The sequence below is a fragment of the Takifugu rubripes genome, chromosome 13 (genome assembly GCF_901000725.2).
Source record: "Takifugu rubripes chromosome 13, fTakRub1.2, whole genome shotgun sequence".
NCBI lineage: Eukaryota > Metazoa > Chordata > Actinopteri > Tetraodontiformes > Tetraodontidae > Takifugu > Takifugu rubripes.
In genome coordinates, this window is record NC_042297.1 from 1,231,740 (window position 1) to 1,250,235 (window position 18,496).

Consider the following 18,496-nt stretch of genomic DNA (forward strand, 5'->3'; position numbering starts at 1 on the left):
GAGAGAGAGAGAGACAGGCAGGAGAGAGGAGACAGGCAGGCAGAGAGAGAGACAGGCAGGCAGCAGAGAGAGACAGGCAAGAGAGAGAGAGAGACAGGCAGAGAGAGAGGACAGGCAGAGAGAGAGAGACAGGCAGGCAGGAGAGAGACAGGCAGAGAGAGGAGAGACAGGCAGGCAGTGAGAGAGAGGCAGAGAGAAGACAGGCAGAAGAGGAAGAGACAGGCAGAGAGAGCAGGCAGGCAGAGAGAGAGACGGCAGCAGGCAGAGAGAGAGACAGGCAGAGAGAGAGAGACAGGCAGAGAGAGAGGCAGGCAGAGAGAGAGACGCAGAGAGACGAGAGAGACGCAGAGAAAGACAGGCAGAGGCAGAGAGAGGAGAGACAGGCAGGCAGTGAGAGAGGCAGGCAGAGAGAGAGAGAGAGACACAGGCAGGCAGTGAGAGAGGCAGGCAGAGAGAGAGACAGGCAGACAGAGAGAGACAGGCAGAGAGAGAGAGAGACAGGCAGAGAGACAGGCAGGCAGAGAGAGAGGCAGGCAGGCAGAGAGAGACAGGCAGGCAGGCAGAGAGAGAGACAGGCAGGCAGAGAGAGAGAGAGAGACAGACATGCATAGAGAGAGAGAGACAGGCAGAGAGAGAGAGAGAGGCAGGCAGAGAGAGAGAGAGGCAGGCAGAGAGAGAGACAGGCAGAGAGAGAGAGACAGGCAGAGAGAGAGAGAGACAGGCAGGCAGGCAGAGAGAGAGACAGGCAGGCAGAGAGAGAGAGAGAGACAGACATGCATAGAGAGAGAGAGACAGGCAGGCAGAGAGAGAGGCAGGCAGAGAGAGAGAGAGAGACAGGCAGGCAGAGAGAGACAGGCAGAGAGAGAGAGAGACAGGCAGAGAGAGAGAGACAGGCAGGCAGAGAGAGACAGGCAGGCAGGCAGAGAGAGACAGGCAGGCAGAGAGAGAGACAGGCAGGCAGAGAGAGAGAGAGACAGGCAGAGAGAGAGAGAGGCAGGCAGAGAGAGAGAGGCAGGCAGAGAGAGAGACAGGCAGAGAGAGAGAGAGGCAGGCAGAGAGAGCGAGACAGGCAGAGAGAGAGACAGGCAGAGAGAGAGAGACAGGCAGGCAGTGAGAGAGGCAGGCAGAGAGAGAGAGAGAGAGACACAGGCAGGCAGTGAGAGAGACAGGCAGAGAGAGAAGACAGGCAGAGAGAGAGAGAGACAGGCAGAGAGAGAGACAGGCCGGCAGAGAGAGAGGAGGCAGGCGAGAGAGAGAGACAGGCAGGCAGAGAGAGAGACAGGAAATAGCCGAACACATGCTAGCAAAGACGCGTCATCAGCACCACCATGAACCCGCTGCGTTCTGCCTGGTTGTTCACGTCACCGCGTTAGGGCCCTCCCATCCAGCCAGGGCCCGTCTGAGGGGCCGTCTGAGGGGCCCGTCTGAGGGGCCGTAGAGGGGGCCGTCTGAGGGCCGTCTGAGGGCCGTCTGAGGGCCGTGAGCCGTCTGAGGGCCGTCTGAGGGCCGTGAGCCGTCTGAGGGCCGTCTGAGGGCCGTCTGAGGGCCCCGTAGAGGGCCCGTCTGAGGGGCCGTCTGAGGGGCCCGTCTGAGGGGCCGTCTGAGGGGCCCGTCTGAGGGCCGTAGAGGGGCCCGTCTGAGGGGCCGTCTGAGGGGCCGTCTGAGGGGCCGTAGAGGGCCGTCTGAGGGGCCGTCTGAGGGGCCGTAGAGGGGCCCGTCTGAGGGGCCGTCTGAGGGGCGTAGAGGGGCCGTCTGAGGGGCCCGTCTGAGGGGCCGTCTGAGGGGCCCGTAGAGGGCCCGTCTGAGGGGCCGTCTGAGGGGCCGTAGAGGGGCCGTCTGAGGGGCCGTCTGAGGGGCCCGTCTGAGGGGCCGTCTGAGGGCCGTAGAGGGGCCGTCTGAGGGGCCGTCTGAGGGGCCCGTAGAGGGGCCCGTCTGAGGGGCCGTGAGGGCCGTCTGAGGGGCCGTCTGAGGGCCGTAGAGGGGCCCGTCTGAGGGGCCGTAGAGGGGCCGTCTGAGGGGCCACGTCAGGTCCGACCTGACGACCTTTGACCTTCACGCACGCCTCGTCTGCCCCCTCTGGAGGGTTGCAGCAGCCGCTGGGACGCTCTGCCCCCCTAGAGGGCTGCTTCCCCAGGACCGCGCCCTAAATGTGCCCTTTTCCCACCGCCTGGATCACAGTGATCCGGCGCCCGCGTGGATCCTCGCCACCGTGGAGGAAGCTCGCCACCGTGGAGGGCACGTGAGGAAGCACGCCACCGTGGAGGAAGCTCGCCACCGTGGAGGGCACGTGAGGAAGCACGCCACCGTGGAGGATGCTCGCCACCGTGGAGGAAGCACGCCACCGTGGAGGATGCTCGCCACCGTGGAGGATGCACGCCACCGTGGAGGAAGCTCGCCACCGTGGAGGGCACGTGAGGAAGCACGCCACCGTGGAGGATGCTCGCCACCGTGGAGGAAGCTCGCCACCGTGGAGGGCACGTGAGGATGCACGCCACCGTGGAGGATGCTCGCCACCGTGGAGGAAGCTCGCCACCGTGGAGGATGCTCGCCACCGTGGAGGAAGCTCGCCACCGTGGAGGAAGCACGCCACGTGGAGGAAGCTCGCCACCGTGGAGGAAGCTCGCCACCGTGGAGGAAGCACGCCACCGTGGAGGATGCTCGCCACCGTGGAGGAAGCACGCCACCGTGGAGGATGCTCGCCACCGTGGAGGAAGCACGCCACCGTGGAGGAAGCACGCCACCGTGGAGGGCACGTGAGGAAGCACGCCACCGTGGAGGATGCTCGCCACCGTGGAGGAAGCACGCCACCGTGGAGGATGCTCGCCACCGTGGAGGAAGCACGCCACCGTGGAGGATGCTCGCCACCGTGGAGGATGCACGCCACCGTGGAGGATGCTCGCCACCGTGGAGGAAGCACGCCACCGTGGAGGATGCTCGCCACCTGGAGGAAGCACGCCACCGTGGAGGGCACGTGAGGAAGCACGCCACCGTGGAGGAGCTCGCCACCGTGAGGATGCACGCCACCGTGAGGAAGCACGCCACCGTGAGGATGCACGCCACCGTGAGGATGCTCGCCACCGTGGAGGATGCACGCCACCGTGGAGGATGCTCGCCACCGTGGAGGAAGCTCGCCACCGTGGAGGATGCACGCCACCGTGGAGGATGCTCGCCACCGTGGAGGATGCTCGCCACCGTGGAGGATGCTCGCCACCGTGGAGGATGCACGCCACCGTGGAGGATGCTCGCCACCGTGGAGGATGCTCGCCACCGTGGAGGAAGCACGCCACCGTGGAGGGCACGTGAGGAAGCACGCCACCGTGGAGGAAGCTCGCCACCGTGAGGATGCACGCCACCGTGAGGAAGCTCGCCACCGTGAGGAAGCACGCCACCGTGAGGATGCACGCCACCGTGAGGAAGCTCGCCACCGTGAGGAAGCACGCCACCGTGAGGATGCTCGCCACCGTGAGGAAGCACGGCGCTCTCCCACCAATGGCCGCCCACCTCCCTGACAATGGGGCTGCGTGAGCCCTCTGGAGGGCCACAAAGGCCAGATCCTGTTATTCCACACTGGCTTCACACACAAATACAAAACAAATGGGCGCAGGTCACAGGACAACAGGGTGAACACAGCCCCCCCGGGGCCGGAACCCAATTGTTATCCCGGGTGTGGCTAGTCCGGGGATTAGCCCCTGGCCGGGGCGCTCATTCAGCCCCCCTTTCATTCCCCCGGCCCACTGGGCCTTATCGCCATCAATCTGACACCCGTTTGTCTGACGCTGCAGCAGATTGCTGGCCTGGTGGAACCTGCACAAAAGCCCTGGGCCATCAGCACTTTGATTGTGGGAGCGCGACCTGCCGCCGCTCTGTCCCCGCTCATCCCTCAGCGCTCTGTCTCTGTCGCCTCCACGCCAGCGCCTCGTCCTCGCCCCAGAACCTGGGAGGCCTGACGACCCGTGGCGTTGCGTCTGTCACTCGTGCTCCGCTCGCCTCCCCAGCAGCACCTCCCTCCTCCGCCAGACCTCGCTCCCCCGGTGGATGGGGGTTTCCGTGTGGGTCAGCTTCTCGCAGGTTCTGGTCGTCTTCTGTCGGTGCCTTGTTTTTCCCAGGACTGTAGAGGTTCCCACCCTGGAGTTTCCTGCCGCCCCCTGATCACCAGTTAACCTCGTTCTCCTGACGGAAAATAAGGACAGTTTAGTGAAAATGGCTTCTTTTAAGCTGGATTTCCTTCCTGAGATGATGGTGGACCATTGCTCCCTGAATTCTAGTCCCGTGTGAGTAACTCGTCTCTCCTCCCACGCACTCTCCGCTCCGCTCCGGTCCCCAAACGCCGTAGTTGGGTTGTGTTGTGTTTCACCTGTGTTTCACCTGTGTTTCACCTGTGTTTCACCTGTGTTTCACCTGTGATTCACCTGTGATTCACCTGTGTTTCACCTGTGATTCACCTGTGTTTCACCTGTGTTTCACCTGTGTTTCACCTGTGATTCACCTGTGATTCACCTGTGTTTCACCTGTGATTCACCTGGGTTTCACCTGTGATTCACCTGTGTTTCACCTGTGTTTCACCTGTGCATCGACCTGCTTCTCCTCCGTGAAGCTCCGGAACCGACGCCCATGTTAATGAAGGGGGAAACTGACGATCAGAGAAAAGAGCCTCGGAACTTTCATGCTTGGCAAGCGCGTCTCTGTTGGCTCCCCCTCCTCGTTTGCCCCTGCAGCGATGCCCTGCCGTTGTCATAGCAACCGGTGTCTGACAGCTGGAGAAGCCTAGCTTACAGCAACGCGTTAGCAGTGTGTGTGGTGTGGCCTGATTAGCCCTTATTCAGGGGATTCTCTCATGTGCCTGGGTTGTGTTACGCTGTTACCTTGTTTGGTCCATGGGTCTGGGTCTGGGTCTGGGCCTGGGCCTGGGTCTGGGTCTGGGTCTGGGTCGCTGGCCCAGTAGGACAAGAACATCTGCTTCTTCTGCAAATAAAAAAAGACAAAGCCGGGAAAAGCTTAGATCCCGTTTGAGTGTGTAGACGTCCTGCAGCTGTAAAGTTCAGGTTCCTCTTTCATTATGAGCGCTGGTTCTTCACTTCTTCTGAAGAACAGCGTCCACGTGAACGGTCCTGGTGATGATCAGAACTTTGATTTAGGCTTCCCAGGAGACTAGATGATCAACATAAACCCATCACTGTGCACGCTGGGCATTGATGTGCACTAATGTACACGATGCGTTATGCTAGGCTTCATTTATGGCCCATAAATAGGGGCGTCTTCACCCTGGCTGGTCGGTTTTCGCACTCACAACCCCGTGAGCTCGTCCCGGTGAGGTCGTATGTCGCAGGTTCGCTTCCCATCACGTGAACTCACCGTAACTAAAACGCGGGTCTGTCCGTCGTTCCAGAGAACTGACCCCCGTTGTGTGATTTCAGGGGAAAGAAGATGAACGGGTCTTTGGACCACCCCGACCAGCCGGATGTGGATGCCATTAAGATGTTTGTGGGGCAGATCCCCCGGTCCTGGTCCGAGGAGCAGCTCCGCGAGCTTTTCGAGCCCTATGGGGTCGTGTACGAGATAAATGTTTTGAGGGATCGCAGCCAGAACCCGCCACAAAGCAAAGGTCAGTTTCTGATGCCCCTGAAAGGATTCGGACCATTCCAAAGAAGACTCTGACCTTCCATGGGCTCCATCCCAGAACCACAGGCGCCACATTGATCCCAGCTCTCCTCCTCGTGTGCTAGGTTGCTGTTTCGTGACCTACTACACTCGCAAGTCAGCCCTGGAGGCCCAGAACGCTCTCCACAACATGAAGATTCTCCCCGGGGTAGGTGGGGCTTTGCCTCCTTCTCCTCAGTCCTGCAGGTGCAGCTTCAGCGGCGTCGGCCTGGGGGGCCCAGCAGCAGCGTCTGCTCATCACGGCCCCTCCAGCAGGCAGAACGCTCCCATGAGGGGCTGACACTTGAACGCACCACCCATGTGGTGCTGACACTTGAACGCACGACCCATGTGGGGCTGACACTTGAACGCACCACCAATGTGGTGCTGACACTTGAACGCACCACCCATGTGGTGCTGACACTTGAACGCACCACCAATGTGGTGCTGACACTTGAACGCACCACCCGTGTGGTGCTGACACTTGAACGCACCACCCGTGTGGCGCTGACACTTGAACGCACCACCCGTGTGGTGCTGACACTCGAACGCACCACCCACGTGGTGCTGACACTTGAACGCACCACCCGTGTGGTGCTGACACTCGAACGCACCACCCGTGTGGTGCTGACACTTGAACGCACCACCCGTGTGGTGCTGACACTCGAACGCACCACCCACGTGGCGCTGTATATGCCACTGCACCTAATCAGGCGTCCTGCGTGTGCTGCTCCTTACAGATGCACCACCCGATCCAGATGAAGCCGGCGGACAGCGAGAAAAACAACGGTAAGACGAGTCTCTGATCCCCTCGGGTGACCTTTGGGCGGATGGTTGGTGGTTAAGGAGCCGGCGTCGACCGGTAGTCGGCGGAGTTGTGTTGCCGCGGAGCTAACCCCTGGAAACGTGCACGTTGAATGTGACTGTGAGCTGAGAGCGGCGGAGTTTGATGTTGCGTTGTGTTTAATACAGCAGTGGAAGACAGGAAGCTGTTTATTGGAATGATCTCTAAGAAATGTAATGAGAACGACATCCGACTTATGTTCTCACCGTATGGGCAGATAGAGGAGTGCCGGATACTTCGAGGCCCGGACGGACTCAGCCGCGGTGGGTAGCGCACGGCCCGGCACGCGCGCGGCGCGGGGACAGTCCAGCTGCTCATGACCTTGTCTCTTCCTTCCAGGTTGCGCGTTTGTGACCTTCACCGCTCGCCAGATGGCCCAGTCGGCCATCAAGTCCATGCACCAGTCCCAGACCATGGAGGTAGAGCCCAGCCTGAGCCACCCGTTCTGGATCAGGCTCAACAGAGCGGGCCTAACCAGGATGTGTCTGTGTTCAGGGATGCTCCTCGCCCATCGTGGTGAAGTTCGCGGACACTCAGAAGGACAAGGAGCAGAAGCGCATGGTGCAGCAGCTGCAGCAGCAGATGCAGCAGCTCAGCGCCGCTTCCATCTGGGGAAACCTGACGGGCCTCAACAGCCTGGGCCCCCAGTACCTGGCGGTGGGCCCCCGGAGGACTCGGCCTCCCACAGATCAGTGTCACCGCTTTGCACGTGGCCGCCACTCCAACAGGGTGTGTGTGTGTGTGTGTGTGTGTGTGTGTGTGTGTGTGTGTGTGTGCGTGTGTGTGTGTTAGCTCTACCTACAGTTGCTGCAGCACTCGGCCTCCTCTGGGAACGCGCTGAACAACCTGCACCCTGTTTCAGGTGCCCACACACACATTCCTCAGTCAAACGTGCTGCTGCTGCTCAAACCGGATGGAGAATCCCAACATTGCTATTGGCTGTGTGTGTGTGTGTGTGTGTGACTAGGTCTAAACCCGATGCAGAACCTGGCAGCGTTGGCGGCAGCCGCCACAGCCACCCAGGCCTCGGCGACAGGCTCCATGACCACCTCCAGCAGCCCCCTCAGTGCACTCACCAGCTCAGGTAGCTCTCACCCTGGACAGCTCAACGGGTCCAAGCTACGTTTGCCACTTTTGTTTATGGAAGTGTTCTCTGACCAGGCTCATCTCCAACCTCTGGCAGCAATTCCTCAGTGAACCCCATGGCCTCCCTGGGGGCCTTGCAGTCCCTGGCTGCTGGTTCTAGTGCTGGACTCAACATGGGCTCCCTGGCGAGTATGTTGCGCCTGCATTTATGGTCCCACAGGCCACACACACACACCGTGAATATATTCTAACTAATATTAAAGCAGATTTAATCTTCTGGGCTCCATCCTGTCTTGCAGGCATGGCGGCGCTGAATGGCAGTCTTGGTTCTGGGGGCCTTTCAAACGGGTCAGGCAACACGATGGAGGCCCTGAGCCAGGCCTACTCGGGCATCCAGCAGTACGCTGCTGCTGCTGCTCTGCCCAACCTGTACAACCAGAGCCTGCTGTCCCAGCAGAGCATCTCAGCAGCCGGCAGCCAGAAAGAGGGTCAGTGGGCTCTGATTACCGGGCCAGTTAATGGTGGCGTGAACGCGCCGCAGCATCCGCATGTTGTCTAGCTAGATGGATGCGAGTTCAGCACATGAATGTTCTCTGGATGTCTTGGTCTCGTTTTATGCTAAGGATTGTGTCTTGTTTTAAATCTGCTGCCCCAGCCAGTGACGCTCGCAGTACCGGTAAGACTCCTCACCTTCTCTCTGCTCTCAGCCTCACCTGCGAACGGGCCCAGGTCCATAACGGAGAACCTTTTATGGTCCAGGTCCTGTTCGTGAATCCCCTGTTTGAAGAGGCCGTTAGTTGAAAACAAAACTGCATGTTGCATCGGGAAAAGTTGCCTGGAACCACACGTTCCCCTGCTGATACTTTGATGCCGTCATCAGCTGTGAATGCAGAGCAAAACCAGTGAAACCAGTGGATCCAGTAGCCTTTTCTGCCCCCTGATTTGGCCACAGGACAGGCAGAACGCCTTAAATGGCGTCCATCTTGTGAAAGGCTCAGTGTTTCCTGTGGCGTCATTGATGGAGTCTTGTTTGCAGGTCCCGAAGGTGCCAACTTGTTCATCTACCACCTCCCCCAGGAGTTTGGAGACCAGGACCTGCTGCAGATGTTTATGCCCTTTGGAAACGTCATCTCTGCTAAAGTCTTCATTGACAAGCAGACAAATCTCAGCAAGTGCTTTGGTGAGTTTTGGTAAACTATGGGATGGATTTTCCCTGGGAAAAGTTGCCATTAATTCCTGTAGAGATAAATTATTGAAATAGTTGAAGGAACAGGGAGCTTCTTCTGAGCGCTTCTGTATTGCGCCCCCTGGAGGCCAGGTTAATATCTCGATTAATCTCAGTGTGTTTATTGGGACCCAGGCACTGGTGCAGACACTGGTGCAGACCCAGACACTGGTGCAGACACTGGTGCAGACCCAGACACTGGTGCAGACACTGGTGCAGACACTGGTGCAGACCCAGACACTGGTGCAGACACTGGTGCAGACCCAGACACTGGTGCAGACACTGGTGCAGACCCAACTGGTGCAGACCCAGACACTGGTGCAGACCCAGGCACTGGTGCAGACACTGGTGCAGACACTGGTGCAGACACTGGTGCAGACCCAGACACTGGTGCAGACCCAGACACTGGTGCAGACACTGGTGCAGACACTGGTGCAGACACTGGTGCAGACCCAGACACTGGTGCAGACACTGGTGCAGACACTGGTGCAGACCCAGACACTGGTGCAGACCCAGACACTGGTGCAGACCCAGACACTGGTGCAGACACTGGTGCAGACACTGGTGCAGACCCAGACACTGGTGCAGACCCAGACACTGGTGCAGACCCAGACACTGGTGCAGACACTGGTGCAGACCCAGACCCTGGTGCAGACACTGGTGCAGACCCAGACACTGGTGCAGACCCAGACACTGGTGCAGACCCAGACACTGGTGCAGACCCAGACTCTGGTGCAGACCCAGACTCTGGTGCAGACCCAGACTCTGGTGCAGACCCAGACTCTGGTGCAGACCCAGACACTGGTGCAGACCCAGACACTGGTGCAGACACTGGTGCAGACACTGGTGCAGACACTGGTGCAGACCCAGACTCTGGTGCAGACACTGGTGCAGACACTGGTGCAGACACTGGTGCAGACCCAGACTCTGGTGCAGACCCAGACACTGGTGCAGACACTGGTGCAGACACTGGTGCAGACACTGGTGCAGACACTGGTGCAGACACTGGTGCAGACACTGGTGCAGACACTGGTGCAGACCCAGACTCTGGTGCAGACACTGGTGCAGACACTGGTGCAGACCCAGACTCTGGTGCAGACCCAGACACTGGTGCAGACACTGGTGCAGACCCAGACACTGGTGCAGACCCAGGTGCAGACACTGGTGCAGACACTGGTGCAGACGCTGGTGCAGACCCAGACTCTGGTGCAGACCCAGACAGTGGTGCAGACACTGGTGCAGACACTGGTGCAGACCCAGACACTGGTGCAGACACTGGTGCAGACCCAGACACTGGTGCAGACCCAGACACTGGTGCAGACACTGGTGCAGACTCTGGTGCAGACCCAGACTCTGGTGCAGACCCAGACAGTGGTGCAGACACTGGTGCAGACACTGGTGCAGACCCAGACACTGGTGCAGACACTGGTGCAGACACTGGTGCAGACACTGGTGCAGACCCAGACACTGGTGCAGACACTGGTGCAGACACTGGTGCAGACACTGGTGCAGACACTGGTGCAGACCCAGACACTGGTGCAGACACTGGTGCAGACCCAGACACTGGTGCAGACACTGGTGCAGACCCAGACACTGGTGCAGACCCAGACTCTGGTGCAGACCCAGACTCTGGTGCAGACCCAGACTCTGGTGCAGACACAGACACTGGTGCAGACCCAGGTGCAGACACTGGTGCAGACACTGGTGCAGACTCTGGTGCAGACCCAGACTCTGGTGCAGACCCAGACAGTGGTGCAGACACTGGTGCAGACACTGGTGCAGACCCAGACACTGGTGCAGACACTGGTGCAGACACTGGTGCAGACACTGGTGCAGACACTGGTGCAGACCCAGACACTGGTGCAGACCCAGACTCTGGTGCAGACCCAGACTCTGGTGCAGACCCAGACACTGGTGCAGACACTGGTGCAGACACTGGTGCAGACCCAGACACTGGTGCAGACACTGGTGCAGACACTGGTGCAGACACTGGTGCAGACACTGGTGCAGACCCAGACACTGGTGCAGACCCAGACTCTGGTGCAGACCCAGACACTGGTGCAGACCCAGACACTGGTGCAGACCCAGACACTGGTGCAGACACTGGTGCAGACCCAGACACTGGTGCAGACCCAGACTCTGGTGCAGACCCAGACACTGGTGCAGACACTGGTGCAGACCCAGACACTGGTGCAGACCCAGACGCTGGTGCAGACACTGGTGCAGACCCAGACACTGGTGCAGACCCAGACTCTGGTGCAGACCCAGACACTGGTGCAGACACTGGTGCAGACCCAGACACTGGTGCAGACCCAGACCCTGGTGCAGACCCAGACACTGGTGCAGACCCAGACCCTGGTGCAGACACTGGTGCAGACCCAGACACTGGTGCAGACCCTGGTGCAGACCCAGACACTGGTGCACACTGCATCAGCTCCTCCACCAGAGGAGCTGATGCAGTGTGTCATTCTGTATTTGCTGGAATCCATGGAAGAGATTTAAAGATCCATTCCAGCCTGGAGTTGTCCTCTGTTCCCACCCTCAGAGTTTCCGTGTCTCCTCCAGGTTTTGTGAGCTACGACAACCCGGTATCGGCACAGGCTGCCATCCAGTCAATGAACGGCTTCCAGATCGGGATGAAGAGGCTCAAGGTGCAGCTGAAGCGCTCGAAGAACGACAGCAAACCCTACTGAAGGTGTCGGGGGCCGGCAGACTTAGTTAGGCAGGGTGGTGTTCTGGTAAGTTCAGTGTGAATAAGCAAGAGTGGTCCGATGAGAGATGTGTTTGTTCCAGGCTGGTGTCCACTGTGCTGCTGCTCTGGATCTTTGGAACATGTCCAGGCACAGAGACACCCGTCAACCTCAATGATTTTAGCTTCTTTCCACGCTAGATTGGACTCTTTCTGTCTTCTGTTACGGCGAACGCACTTTGTTTTATCTTTGGCGGACGAGAGAAGCAGGTGTATTTCTATTTAAGTTGGAACGTTATTGGTTTGCTGTGGTACATGATACACATATGAGTTGATTGTTGAGCTTTGTTCTAAATTGACAGTCGGGTGCCAGAGATGATCTGTTTGACCTCCTGTTGAGCCCCTAGCAGGCAGCAGCTGGAGCAGCTGGAGCTCCATCAGGGGAGCAGCCAGAAATCAGAACTCTAGGTTTTCTTGCACATTTAAAGGGTGTGTTGTTTTCATTAATACTGTGTTGGGTATCTGTATTTGTGTGATATCACCCTGAAATTGCTTTAAATTGATGTAGGGGCTTCACCAAAACATGCGGATAATGTTTGTGTGGCATCACCCTGGGGTTGGGGACCTGTGAGACTCAGCAGGGAGCTCAAGGTTCCCAAGCGGTTAGCGGCCGTCACCCTTCCACCACCCCTGTTCACTGGCTTTACTGGTAGTCGTGTCAGTTCCACGTGACATCTGGTGGGTGTTTGTGCACAGCCTCATCTTCCCTCCACGACCAGGTGGAACTGACGCTTGTGTCATGTGAATATTTGCATGCGGTCAATTGCTTTTGATGTGTTTCCTTTTTATTTTTATTATTTTTCATCCGGACATGGGTTAACCACGTGCATGTGGTCGTTGCACCCAGCGCAGCATGTTTTGGCGACGCTCCTGCACTGACGCTCTGACGGTCTGAGCTGATGTTGCCACGGTGACCAACTGTCAGCTATAGCTAGCAATATTTGTAAATGTGGCAATAAAAACTAACTTCCCAGGTTTGTTCTTCTGATCTTGGAGTGTGTCTAATGCAGATGTAAAACTTTGTATGGATGCATTTTATGAATTTAGCATCTTCTTTGAATCCAGGTGTTTTTATAAGAGAATCAAAAGTCAGCGTTGCTCAGCTACTGTCCTGCTAGCTACTGGCTGGCTAATCTCCAGAGGGCTATCGTACAGTGTCGCCCTTTTTTTTGATTGGATAAATCATATCGATGCCAAATTTCTCTAGACAAACCTTTTGCTTAGATTCACAAGAATGTTTTCACGAAGTAGCGAGCAAGACAATTGTTGAGATGTATATTTAAGCTATTATGCCTTTTCTATTTTTATATAGGTTTTATACTTCCCCTGTGTGTCGGGGAACTATTTATTGTCTCAATTATTTATCAGAATTGAAATTATTTTGCAAAACTAATGTCAAGTCCAACAACTGCATTTCCTCTCATCCTGTGTGTCCTCTCCCTGTTCCATCTGCTGGTCTCAGCCTCACGTCACCTTACTTGTGCTTGTCTGCGTGTGCAGGATGCATCCTTGCTGCTCCAGCACCAAAAACCCCCGTCACACTCGCCCGGAACTGAATAAATCACCTTATTTTTCTTAACAACCACCTTTTTGACATGTCCCCGTGGCAGCCTCCCGTTCACCAGCGTACGTTTCTGGCATTCGTGTTCTACGATGAGCAGATCTCTGTTGGGGATTGAGTGATTTGCTGTTTTCAAAGGATGTCCCATCCAGGTGATCCAAGTGATGCTGGAGGTGTCTTGCTGTGTCCTGCGCCGCTCTTCTTGTGTTTGCACGGAAATCCTAATGATGTATCAGGGACTATGTCGTCAGCGCAGTTGGATTTTGTGGTTGTGTGACTGCAGGATTAGAAATGTTGCTGTCCACAGCGGTTCGAGTGTTACAGCTGGTTTAGTCTCTCTGATGAGAACATTGACGTGTGTAAATGCAGCAACCTGCATTAGTGAGACATGAGGTTGAAAGCGGCTCGTTGAAGTGGCTCAGCTGTTGCTGATGGGGATCTTTGATCAAAGCTGCTCGTCTTTAGGGGAGGTTTCACTCTCCTCGGAGAATACTGGGTGGGAAGACCCAGAACGGGTTTCTGTAATCCTGTCATCACTTGTTCTCTTTTCCTGCACAAATGTTGTTGGATTCAGCTCGTTTTCATTCCTCTTTACCCAGAAAAACCTTAAGACGCAGCTGTTGGATCCGTCACGCGGACACGTCGTTCACGTTTAGCACAGCTGCATTTCCTGGTACTAAAACAGGAGCCCTGAAACACTGGAGCGAGCAGCTTAACCCTGCTGACGCACTCTTGATCTTCTGGTTTAATTGAGACGGGTGAGTCGGTCTAAAACAGCTGATTTGTGGGTAAACCTTTAGCAAAGTCCGTTAGAAAGAGCCGTTCCCGTATGAGGCGGAAGGTCTCTGCCGTCGTCCCCCGCTGGTCCTGGCTTGGCCTCACGTCCCCGAGTCTTTAGGCCACAGTCGCACCCCCGCACGCCGATGACCATTCTTGTCCTCTTTTCTCTCTTCTGTCTGTGTTCCATCGTTGTTTAACCTGGGTTTGTCTTCCTGTCGTATTTTTCTTTTATCTTTGTTTTCTAGATCTCTTCCCGTTTGCCCTAGCATGTCGATGCGTCAAAGTTCATCGTCCGGTCCTCCCCTGCGCTTCTCTGGTGCTTCCAAATTCACCTCTGACCTTGTGTTTGACATTGAATACTAGGATTTTGTTTCTCCATGTCACCTGTGGCGCCACTGACAGTGTTTTAAAGTTCCACCTCTTAGTCCAAATAAACAGAAGTCTATTTTTCTAGAGCACACGGAACCACTACGGAGTTCCTTTTGATCCCAGCCAGCTCCCCACCTCCTTTCTGGATTGTCTCCTCATGCAGCAGTCCTCCCAGTGCCCCATCCTCCGTTTTTAGTGTGTGTCTGTGTGTGTTTTTGTCTCTGCATCCTGTTGTTGGACAGCAGTTCTTGGCTCTTGTTAACGGGGTTCATCATAACGAGGGGAGATGCGTCTATTAGACGCAACCGTTCTGTGTAAAAATGCGTTTGTTTTTTAAATCCTCTTGGCTGCCCACCACCGGCACGGGACCTTCTCGGCTCTTTGGTTGTGTGTGGAGAATCGGGCACAGACACCTGTTCAAGTATATTTAGTATGCATGTTTTTTTTATTCTCTGCACTGACAATTCTGGCAAAAATGTGATCTAGTTTGTGTTATGTTAAAAACGCTGAATAAAATGGTGCCAAATATTTTGCACAATCAGAATCTTCTTGTTTTTCTTGGTCTAAGTGCCAGACTTTGCTTGTGGGACAAACATCCTTCAGCCGTATGGGATGCATTTGTGTGACGCAACACGCAGACATGAACAGTGGTGACTCCATTAGATGAGTATGTCGGGAGTCCTGAAGAAAATGAGTTTAAACTCAGATGACAGATGTCTCGGCTCACGATGATCGTGATGCTGCAGGTGATATTTGGAATCTCAGTCTAATCTCATTTTCTTCAGAGGAACGTTGACCTCAGTTCTGACATTGGAGCGTAGCTCCGGTCAAACAGCCACCAAACGTCACGTCAGACCTTTGATCTGCCCCTTTGTGACAGCAAGATGTGACACAGCTGATTCTCTAAATACATTTTTTCTTTATCGATCTTGTGAAGTTTATTTATAAATGCTAACTCATAGTATCATATTAAAAGAAGTGTAGTCATGGATGTGCGGAGGCTTCTTTGAAGAGAACAAAATTGCTTAAATGTAACAAGGGAATTAAATCTTTATTTTGTGCATCCTAGAAGATGTTTTCTCTTAATGGATATGAACTTTAAATAAAACTTTACAGTCTGGACTGTGGAACTTTGTTATTCTATGTCCCAAATTAAAGAACAAAAACAAAAAAAAACTGTTTCCACATTCCACACGTTACATACATCAGCAGCTATTTGTGTTTGTGTTATCTGGAGATTATTTAATTATTCTGATTATTCAGATGCATGTGAAGTAACTCACAATGATTTATTGGTCAGTTTCTGAAAGCTAAAATTTCCCTGAATACAGACAAACTCATGGAATGGCTCCAATTAGGCACAATATGTGAAGAAAATAGCTGTTTGGCTCTATTATTAGAATTATTCGTTGTTGTTGTTGTTGTTGTTGTTTGGCAAACTTCCGCATACGTCATCGGCGAGGATCACTTCCGGGTCAGCTGTAATCTCGCGATTATCCGCCGGGTCGTAGATCGTCAAACGGTGAATTTGGTCAAGCGCCCTGAATTAACGAAGCAGCGAAAGCGTCCAGCAGAAAGAGCACCATGGCGACCACCATCAGCACCCAGCGGGGGCAGGTAGGGCGTTTGTGCCTGAAACATCCACCGTGAGGGCGGCTGAGCTGCGCTGGCAGCGGCGGCAGCCTGCTAGCTCAGGAGGCTAATGGCTAATGGCTAAGCTACTCCTCTGTAACTTCCTCATGAAAACAGCACGTACCATATTAATAAAAGCCTTTAAAAACAACATCTGAAAATGGTCAAATGTAGCATTTGGCTAAAGATTGTGTCTCCTGTGTGTTCGTGTTCATGACATTAACATCCAGGCGATCACATCGACAATAATTCGAATTATGTCAATGTTTACGTGAGTTAGTGAGTCACAGATACAGAACAATCCAAACTTAAACCACGTACAAACTAGACGGCGAAACACTAAATAAAAGGTGATTTGATGGCTGAACTAAGCGGATCTGTGTGGGACCGTTTAGGTGTATATTGGGGAACTGCCCCAGGACTTCCTGCGGATCACCCCCACCCAGCAGCAGCAGCAGGTGCACATGGACGCGCAGGCGGCCCGGCAGCTCCAGTACGGAGGCTCGCTGGGAACTGTGGGACGACTTAGCATCACGGTGGTCCAGGTAAAGACTTTGTGCCAAATGGGATGCAAGGGCAGAACAGCAGTCAGTACCTGGTGTGCCCCCCCCCCCCCCCCCCCCCCAGAGTGGTCGACCCAAATGGACCTTTTGTGTTTCAGAGGATCCTTCAAGACCAACCTGATTGTTCTGAACATTTAACTTTTCTTTCTTCTGCAAAGGCAAAGCTGGCCAAGAATTATGGAATGACCCGAATGGACCCGTACTGTCGGATCAGACTTGGCTATGCTGTCTATGAGACCCCGACCGCTCACAACGGAGCCAAGAACCCCCGCTGGAACAAGGTGATCCAGTGCACAGTTCCCCCTGGAGTGGACTCCTTCTACCTGGAGATCTTTGATGAGGTGAGAAGCTCGGAGGCCACGGTCACGGACGGGCTCGGTTCTGCTGTCGTTGACCCGGTTGTTTCCACTGCGTTTTCAGAGGGCGTTCTCCATGGACGACAGGATAGCCTGGACCCACGTCACCATCCCCGAGAGCCTGAGAGAGGGCACGGTGGTGGACGAGTGGTTCAGCCTCAGCGGGAGGCAGGGCGACGACAAGGAGGGCATGATCAACCTGGTGATGTCCTTCGCTGTGAGTACCACAACATGTACTGGTACCAGAGGCGGTTACCAAGAGTAGTCGGATCTTTGGTACCAGCTCAGAGCAGGAGATCTGCTCATATGGACCCTGAGTGGAACCAGCACCGGCGTGAGGCTGGACGTGCTTATTATGCTGTTATAGGCTTGTAACATCGCCCTTTCATGTGTGTAATGATGACTGTTGACCCTGTCCCTGTCCCCCGTCCCCCTCCCCCTGCCCGTCCCCGTCCCCGTCCCCGTCCCCCTCCCTGTCCCCGTCCCCGTCCCCGTCCAGTCCTTACCAGCAGGTCTCATGACCCAGCCAGTCGTCCTGATGCCTTCTGTGTACCAGCAGGGCGTTGGATATGTGCCCATTTCAGGTCAGGTTTCTTCCTTCTCCTCTGCTGTCTCATGTCGTTTACGCTGATCAATCAATCGTTATCCCCCCCCCCCCCAGGAGTTCCTGCCGTCTATAACCAGGGCATGGTGCCCATGCCCATGCCGGCCACCATGCCCCCTGCTGGTGGCCAGGAGACGGTGTGCAGCGAGGAGGACCTGAAAGCTCTGCAGGACATGTTCCCCAACCTGGATCAGGAGGTGGTGCGCACGGTGCTGGACGCCCAGCGGGGGAACAAGGACGCCGCCATCAACTCGCTGCTGCAGATGGCCGAGGAGCTCTAACCGCGCGGCCCAGCAACACGTGCACGCGTCCTCATGCGCTGACAGACGCCCTTCCTGTAGAGCCCCCCCCCCATGCAGTCGTGTCTCCAGTCTTGATGTCACGCTGGACCAATCACTTCTACCACGAATGCTAAATGCTAAAGGTGTGTGTGGCTTTGGAAGCAGGACTGGTTTTATGGCCCGAGGAGCTTGTAAATGTTGCCCCCCCCCCATTTTCAGCTACTCACACACCCGTCGGATCCATTCCAGATGTTAGAGGTGTGGACCACCTGTGCAGCATAACTCACGCCGCTTCCAGACCAGCTGTTCTTTGTTCGTTGCACTTCCAGATGAAATTCTTCTAAATTATTAAATGATATCTGTCCGAATCGATGTTGTAATGAGAGTTGGGAACGGACAGATCGCGGTTCAGTCGTCTCCAGCTGCTGAGGATGACGACTCCAGGTCGTGTGTGAGTGGCGCCCAGCTGGGGCGGGTCAGGGGACGCTGGTGTCGCCTGGTTCTGACGCCCCAGAGGCTCGGCTGGGGCTGGGGCTGGGGCAGCTCTGGAGCCCCACGTCCCGGCCTCCCTGACCTGCCCGCTGCCTGCACAAGCTGTTGAAGGTGTCTACCAAAGAGATGTGCTATTGTCCCACCTTCCGGCTTCTTTTCTTTGTGTTGCGTGTATTTTTATTGCCTGTTGATTGCTCCAGCACTTATAAAGCCCAGACACTTTGGTTTTAAGCATTATTGGCAGCAATTATCAATCATTTGAACATTATTTCCTATTAAAACTTCCCTGCAGTTCAACTCTTGCAGCAGGGGCCGTG

At 55.5% G+C, this 18,496-nt stretch overlaps 2 protein-coding genes across 6 annotated transcripts; both read left to right on the forward strand.

Annotated features, from left to right (window-relative positions):
- Positions 1 to 3,813: 3,813 nt before the first annotated feature.
- On the forward strand, positions 3,814 to 14,795 carry LOC115251934 (CUGBP Elav-like family member 1). Of its 5 annotated transcripts, XM_029845760.1 has the most exons (15): positions 3,817 to 4,271; positions 5,415 to 5,602; positions 5,724 to 5,806; positions 6,378 to 6,426; positions 6,610 to 6,744; positions 6,821 to 6,900; positions 6,977 to 7,138; positions 7,274 to 7,343; positions 7,449 to 7,565; positions 7,643 to 7,756; positions 7,867 to 8,055; positions 8,223 to 8,243; positions 8,604 to 8,747; positions 11,358 to 11,530; positions 14,128 to 14,795. In XM_029845760.1, the coding sequence occupies exons 1-14, from the start codon at positions 4,201 to 4,203 to the stop codon at positions 11,483 to 11,485; spliced, it is 1,551 nt and encodes a 516-aa protein (XP_029701620.1). In that variant the 5' UTR covers positions 3,817 to 4,200; the 3' UTR covers positions 11,486 to 11,530; positions 14,128 to 14,795. The 5 variants fall into 5 exon arrangements, with proteins under 5 accessions (XP_029701621.1, XP_029701620.1, XP_029701619.1 ...); XM_029845761.1 differs by having other exon boundaries at positions 3,814 to 4,271; positions 6,613 to 6,744; positions 11,358 to 14,795; XM_029845759.1 differs by having other exon boundaries at positions 11,358 to 14,795.
- A 918-nt stretch (positions 14,796 to 15,713) lies between these two features.
- On the forward strand, positions 15,714 to 18,416 carry LOC115251936 (toll-interacting protein). The gene is made up of 6 exons (XM_029845764.1): positions 15,714 to 15,868; positions 16,279 to 16,428; positions 16,605 to 16,787; positions 16,867 to 17,019; positions 17,302 to 17,386; positions 17,464 to 18,416. Exons 1-6 carry the CDS (start codon positions 15,836 to 15,838, stop codon positions 17,685 to 17,687), a joined length of 828 nt encoding a protein of 275 aa, XP_029701624.1. The 5' UTR covers positions 15,714 to 15,835; the 3' UTR covers positions 17,688 to 18,416.
- Positions 18,417 to 18,496: the final 80 nt, after the last annotated feature.

Coding starts and splice junctions, on each gene's coding strand:
- LOC115251934 (XM_029845759.1), top strand. CDS start 4,201: ATGGCTTCTTTTAAGCTGGATTTCCTTCCTGAGATGATGGTGGACCAT. Junction 6,901..6,976: donor ACCAGTCCCAGACCATGGAG/GTAGAGCCCAGC, acceptor GTCTGTGTTCAG/GGATGCTCCTCGCCCATCGT. Junction 8,244..8,603: donor CAGTGACGCTCGCAGTACCG/GTAAGACTCCTC, acceptor TCTTGTTTGCAG/GTCCCGAAGGTGCCAACTTG.
- LOC115251936 (XM_029845764.1), top strand. CDS start 15,836: ATGGCGACCACCATCAGCACCCAGCGGGGGCAG. Junction 16,429..16,604: donor TTAGCATCACGGTGGTCCAG/GTAAAGACTTTG, acceptor TCTTCTGCAAAG/GCAAAGCTGGCCAAGAATTA. Junction 17,387..17,463: donor TGGATATGTGCCCATTTCAG/GTCAGGTTTCTT, acceptor CCCCCCCCCCAG/GAGTTCCTGCCGTCTATAAC.